We start from the raw sequence: 6842 nt of genomic DNA, 5'->3' as shown, positions 1-6842 counted from the left end.
ATTAATATCCTACTTGGAACAACACCACGAGAGCTTGTGTGTGTGCGTGTGCGTGTGTGTGTGTGTGTGTGTGTGTGTGTCGTGTGTTGTAAACAGTGTGACACTACAGACATTCGCCCACGAGCCATGTCTGTTTATAAACAGCGACCGGGTTAAGTATGTAAAGAGTGACTGGAGGAAAGGTTAGTGTGAGTGCATGCCCTTCACGTAGGGAATGTGTCCCCTCTATTACACCAGACTGCTTGCAATGCAACCATTCATCTGCGTTTCATGTGCTGGATTAGCTAGAGGGAGATTAGCCTCGCACATTTTAAAAATGAGCTATAAAACGGGGGGAAAAGGGGCACGATTTTCTTCACCCCGAGTGTCGTAGCGGGTCAGGGGAAATGGCTGAAGCTGTTATAGCCGAGCGGTTTAGTGCATCGTTTCCCCCATACACACACATAGATGTGCGACAGGCCACCGCAATATCATCGACTTCGGGTCATTGAGAAGCGCTGTATAAATAAAATGAATTATTAATAATAATAAATTGAATTTGTATTGCACTTTTTGTTCGCTGGGATCCCAAAGTGCAAGTACAGGGTTAAAACAGTTAGAAAAATAAAATAGTTATTAGTAAAACAAATAAAATACAGAATAAAAATAAGATAAAAATAGAACATAGTTAAAAACATAGTATAAACAGAAAATTAAAAACAACAGCACAAGAAAATAAAAATAAAAAGCTAACAGTCAAAGGCCTTTTTAAACAGATGGGTTTTCAGGCCTGCTTTAAAAGAGTCCAGGCTCTGTGGTGGCTCTTATTATTATTATTATTATTATTATTATTATATCATACCGAACACACCACAAATAGATGTCCCAACATGACGCTGTAACATAGTAACTTAATGCGTGCGTGGCGTAGTGACGGCGCTTCTCGTGTTGCATCATGTACAATAATGTTCACCGCCCTCTGCCTGCGACCGCCAACAGGTTCTCATCTAAAATATAATCTGCGCTGCTCTACCGTCTAATGATGACCGTACGTTGGTTCTAATCCATCTCAAGTGATGGATCTGACTAGGGCTGTACCGAATGTCATAATTCTTTTTACATTCAAAGCTTCTATTGAAGTATTCGAACGAAGCTTCGAATGTCTATAAAAAAGAAAATTCATAAAAATAAAAATATTATTTTTTTAAACTAAATTCTCAATTTGAATAAAGTGATTAATCTGATAAAATTTGTATTTTTCTTTTATTAAATCAACTTTCTTTATCAGTTTCGTCAACATAAATAATCCAATAAGGTCACGGTTGGTATGAAAGTGATGGTGACGTCTTATAGTATAATATTATAATATTAGTGTAGCCTAATCTTTAACTGCAACTGTGAAGAAACCCCCCATTGGTTTAAACAGATTGAATAGACAGAAGAAAAAAAGATTAAAAAAATAATAATAATAAAAAAAAAATTGTATATAAAAAAAAATCAAATGTTGATTTAGAATTCGAATGTCAACATTATGATCGAAGCTTCGAAGCATTCGGTACAGCCCTAGATCTGACTGAGTGGAGTGAGGCCCAGCGGGCTGGGAGCGGACTAGAACAGGTGACTGCGGGGGGGCGTGGTCTCACCCTGCTCCTTGTAGCCGTCGGTGTTGTTGCCGGCGTTCAGCACGGTGGCGTAGACCCTCCTCGCCATGGAGCGCTTGGTCAGCAGCACGACCACCGCCGCCTCAGAGCGACAGTACCCGTTGCCTGGGGGGGGAGACCAGAGAGAAGCCGTTTAAAAACAATACAAGGAGATATGTACAAGTTCTGTACGACAAGTCAGCAGGAAGGAAGGGTACAACCCTTTCAGCTGAGTAACAGTGTTCATCAAACAGTGTAGCAACTTGGGCGCTGCAGTGTTGAGTGCAGAGTCGTAGACTCATGTTAGTATAGGTCAGGGGTCAGCAACCTTTACCATCAAAAGAGCCACTTTTCCCCCCTCCCACAAAATAAAATGCTCAGGGAGCCGCACAACCTATTTACCCTTAAAATGAAGATAACAGTGTATAACGTTTTATATATCCCCAAGCATACCCCACATTTAGCATAAAACGCCTGACAATTGCATACCCAAAGTAATTTGCGATTTATTATACTTTATACTTATAGCACGCAGTTTGTTGCATTAATGGAATTATAAAGCAAAGAAAATAGAAATATTGACTTTTTATTGCTGTTTTTACCTGTTATAACAAAGGAAAACCTCAAACTCTTATGAAGTGGAGACAAAACACTTGTGTCTGACTGTCTGTAGACCTATTTTTTAATAAAACACAGAAGAGGAGACAAAACACTGGTGTCTGTAGACCGACTTTGAAATAAAACCCTGAACTATTCAGGTATATTTGAGTCCTTCCCTTATTTGTGGAACATTTATAAAATAAAAAGTAGTCCACTTTGAAAAAAGACTACCATGTGTAGACCTACTTTGAAATAAAACACAGACGAGGAGAAAAAACACTACCATGTGTAGACCTACTTTGAAATAAAACACAGACGAGGAGAAAAAACACTACCATGTGTAGACCTACTTTGAAATAAAACCCTGAACTATGCAGCTCAATTTGAGTCCTTCCCTTATTTGTGGAAAATCTATAAAATAAAAATATTTCGTACCACATATCACTAAGGTAAGCCTTTTGTTGACTAAATATCTTAGTTGATGAAATATTTTCTCATTTCAGTGTCACAGTATGACATCGATCTCCAAAATAAGAGAAAAAAAAAAGAAAAAATTATTATTTATTTAAAAAAAAATTTGGGCCAGGGAGCCGCAGCTGATTGGCTAAAGAGCTGCATACGGCCTCGAGGCCGCAGGTTGCCGACCCCTGGTATAGTAGGAAGTAATATAGATAAAGAAGATTATTTAGTGGAAGAGTAGAAGACAGTAAGAAGGTTTTTCTTTTTTAACTTGAGGTATTGATTGAAGAAGTGCGTCTTTAGTCGACGGCCGTCCTAACTGTGGTGGGAAGTTCGTTCCACCATTGTGGAGCGAGGAGGACCGAGAATAGGCGGCTTCTCTTCGATGACTTATGCTGGTCCTGGTTGTAATGGGTGAGAGTGTGTATAAAATGGGTGCCACAGATTGCCGGCAAGAATCTTGTTTGACCGCTGCGGTCAAAGCATGGCACTGGGTGGTTTCCTTTAGGAAAACATCAGATGTTTAATTTTGGATAAAGGGTTTGTACTGTAACTTGTCTGCTGCATGTTACATCTACATCTAACCTGCACGTCTACTGATATATGGGTTGGAGTTGAGAGTGGGGATAGCGGAGGGGTTACTCTTGCTGGCGAAATTCTGAATGTCTGGAGAAATTTGACAGTATAATAAATGACTAAAGTCCAACCGACATCAACCCAAAACAAAGAATGTAAACAAAGTGCAATACCAAGAGGGTCTCTTTTGCATAGAGTTCGCCGTTTGACAGCATTACAGATTATACCTTTACTAACTTCAGCAGCCGATTGTCAAATGCTTTTGTGTTTTAAATGCTTTCGTGTTTAAACGGCGCAGGCTGGATGCTCAAAGTTACCTCGAAACTAAAACCAGCATTGAAATGGTTAATTAGATTAGATTAAAATCTATTGTCATTATATTATATTATTATACAGTACAACGAAAAGAGGTTTGGCATCCATCCAGAGTGGACGTGCAACAGTAAAGTGCAATAGTCATATACAATGTACAGGAGATTAAAAGTAAATAATAAAGATAAAATAAAAGAGATAAAATATATAAATGAGTCAAATGGTAAATGGTGCATTTATATAGCACTGTTATCCAAAGCGCTTTACAATTAGTTCCTCACATTTTACCCATTCACTCACATTCACACACCGATGGCGGAGGCGACCATGCAAGGTGCCAACCTGCTCATCGAGAGCAGTTAGGGGTTAAGTGTCTTGCTCAAGGACACTTTGACATGCTACCCGGGAGGAGGGGGAATCGAACCACCGTCGCCCCTAGTACTACCTAGTGCTAATCGGATGCATGTACAGGGTTGTAGTATTAATATGTACAGTGATACATGTATAAAGACCACAGACAAACCTCACCCGTCATGATCACTAACGGCAAATGTTCTTATAACGGTAGTCAGTCAATTAGCACATTGCTACCATACCTATCGCATGCACTCATCTGTGTCTCACTACACATGAGTGCATGATTACCAACTGTTTGCCTGTTTTACTGCAACACTACTATCACCGACATCTAAGAAGGGAGATCCCCCCTTGAACGGCCCTTCTAAGGTTTCTCTCCTCCACATTGCCTGTGGTGCATTTTTTCCTATTGCTAGGTTTTAGTGAGTTTTTCCTTACCTTCGCGTGGGAGTGTTGCATTTATTTTGCATTTATTTTTAAATTTTTTGGACTTCATGGTGTTTTTGTTTTGTTGTTGATTTATTGTGATGTTTCTTCTTGACTTGTTTAAACCATTAAAACGGGGAAACACATTTGTGTGTAGTATATACAGGCTATATAATGCATTATTAGCAGGCGTTTTAGGTCTAAATGGGTTAAAGAAGACGTGTCCGGCCCATGGGGACATTAACGTGTGTTGTCGGGCCTTACAAATACATTTTATTTGATTTGATTTGATAGCGCTCAGAGCCGCTGACTCTACCTGAGGCATCGAAGGACTTGCAGGTTCCCTCCGGACTGAGCATGCCCAGCTTCATGAACTGGACCGACGTGTTGGGCTTGAGGAGCAGGTTGACCCCGCCCACCAGGGCAGAGTCACATTGGCCGTGGCGGATGGCGTTGAAGGCGTTCTCCAGAGCCAACAGGCTGGAGGAGCAGGCCGTGTCGATGGCCGTGCTGGGACCTGGCGGAGGGAGGAGAAGGTTATGGATCAAAAGTTATTAGTGTTATTTTTTTTTTTTTTTCCACTTTTTCTCCTCTTTTTCTATTTTTTCTCCCATCCCCTGTCTTGAACGTTGCTCGCATATGCCCCCCACTGGCCGGTTGTAGGGAGGATAGAAGCCTTGCATCACGTGTCCCCTCCGATACACGTGGAGGCAGCCTGTCACTTCTTTTCACCTGCCAGCGCGGACTCTCATTGGCGAGGAGTAACGTGTGGGAGGCTCACGCTGCCCCCCCCGCCACTTCCCCTCTCTGCTGTGCAGGCGTCCCCCAACCGACCTGTAGGAGTCGCTGTCCACAACGTCCAGATTACCACCCGTCGACTTCCACCCTCTAACTCTGCCAATTGAGTCAGTATGACGGCCGGCCCAAGCCGGAGGCAACGCCGACAGCCGGAGTCAAACCCGGTGTCTCTTGCGTTGGTGACGAGCGCAATGTCCGCTGCGCCACCCAGCCGCCCTAGTTATTCGTGTTATTATAATTTATTCAACTATTCTAACATCTATTCGATTGCGTTTTGTCACACAAAAGTAGGGCTGGGAGATATGAAATAAAAATGTAAAATCACAAATTAAGTCCAATTGATGTTCGTCACCTTGAACTGCCTTATACAGTCAGTGTGTATAAAGTTGTGTTGTGTCAAACTAAAACTCTGATATTCCTCAAAATATTTCAGATGACATTTTTTAAATCAATACAGAATGTGTTAAAATGCACTAGTTATCAGTTTAAACAGACTAGTCTACCATGATATATTACATAACTTCACCATGATATCATGCCGTTATAAAAGTCAATTATAATACTATTGAATTGTTGCCCAGCCCTAATTCAAAGAATGGTTATTATTATGGCTGAGGGAGTTAAATGTGTAAGTTAGGCTATATGTTGTAACAATAACAGTAAGGAGCATAACTCTTAAAGAATCATACCAGTCTTTTTGACATGTGGGTTCCAAGTCATTCAAAAATCCCTGTGCTGTTTTTTTTTTTTATTATAATATTTTACGTTACAGAAGAATGTGGCAGGTATTCTCTGTTGATTCACCATTATTGCCATAGGCTTCCATTGCATCCAAAAGTCTTGAAAGTCACCACATCGGACTAAAATTACTAATGCTAACCCTAACATTATATTATGGTACTATATTGTATATATCATGTACTATATATCTCACATCACATTATATATGTGCTGTATACACTATTATGTATTATATACTGCAGGTATACTATACTGTAATGTGTACTGTAATGTGTACTATATGTGTGGACTATATGTATGTACTATGCATGTATGTAAATGAAAAAACTAAAATAAAATAAACGTAAGTCTTCAGGGGTAGGGCCCGACAAGCCTAGTGCTTCTCCCTTCAGCCCTTTTCGGACAATGCTGCAATAGCAGCTGGTAAAACGTTGACGATTTATGGAATGACCGTTGTTATGTGTCCAAAGCCAGAAATAAAAAATTACTGAACTGAACTGAACTGAATTGAACTACCAAATTTTACAGCAAGGGTAAAAGATTATGAAAAAAAGAACAGGCACAGTGATTATTATTATTATTATTTTTTTATCAAGGCAAGAATGACTTGGAAACCCACATGTCTCGTACGGTCATTTAAACTAAGGTGAGGTTTATAATATAAAAAAAAAAAAAAAACAGAAACACTGACTCCATGTAATCAAGTTCTGCAGGTGAAGCCCGAGGCTGTTTGACGATGTGTAACACTATGTCATAATGACAGCCGAGGGACTTCAACACAACAACAAGGTGTAGAACTTACTGTACATACTGTACACCGAGGTCAAATCTTAAAGGAACACGCCGACATTTTGGGGAAATTAGCTTATCGTTAGCTTATCGCTTAGCTGATTTTAGCTTCCAATGAATGGAAGCGGACAGTGCCTGGTTAGCCTATAGGCATTGTCCAACTAA

At 40.3% G+C, this 6842-nt stretch overlaps 1 protein-coding gene across 1 annotated transcript in view; it reads right to left on the bottom strand.

Annotated features, from left to right (window-relative positions):
• The window catches only part of LOC311247537 (fatty acid synthase-like), a gene marked incomplete at both ends in the record, with an annotated part of 20287 nt that extends 15421 nt beyond the window's left edge, over positions 1-4866 (bottom strand). The window contains 2 exons of the mRNA XM_084338577.1: positions 1623-1745; positions 4666-4866. Coding sequence (XP_084194703.1) covers positions 1623-1745; positions 4666-4866 — 324 coding nt within the window. The remainder of the gene's footprint in view (positions 1-1622; positions 1746-4665) is intronic.
• Between the last annotated feature and the right edge of the window lie 1976 nt (positions 4867-6842).

This window comes from Notolepis coatsorum (genome assembly GCF_963971535.1).
Source record: "Notolepis coatsorum genome assembly, contig: SCAFFOLD_2381, whole genome shotgun sequence".
Taxonomy (NCBI): Eukaryota; Metazoa; Chordata; class Actinopteri; order Aulopiformes; family Paralepididae; genus Notolepis; species Notolepis coatsorum.
The sequence above is the reverse complement of the archived record's forward strand: the minus strand, read 5'-3'. Positions and strand labels throughout refer to the sequence as shown.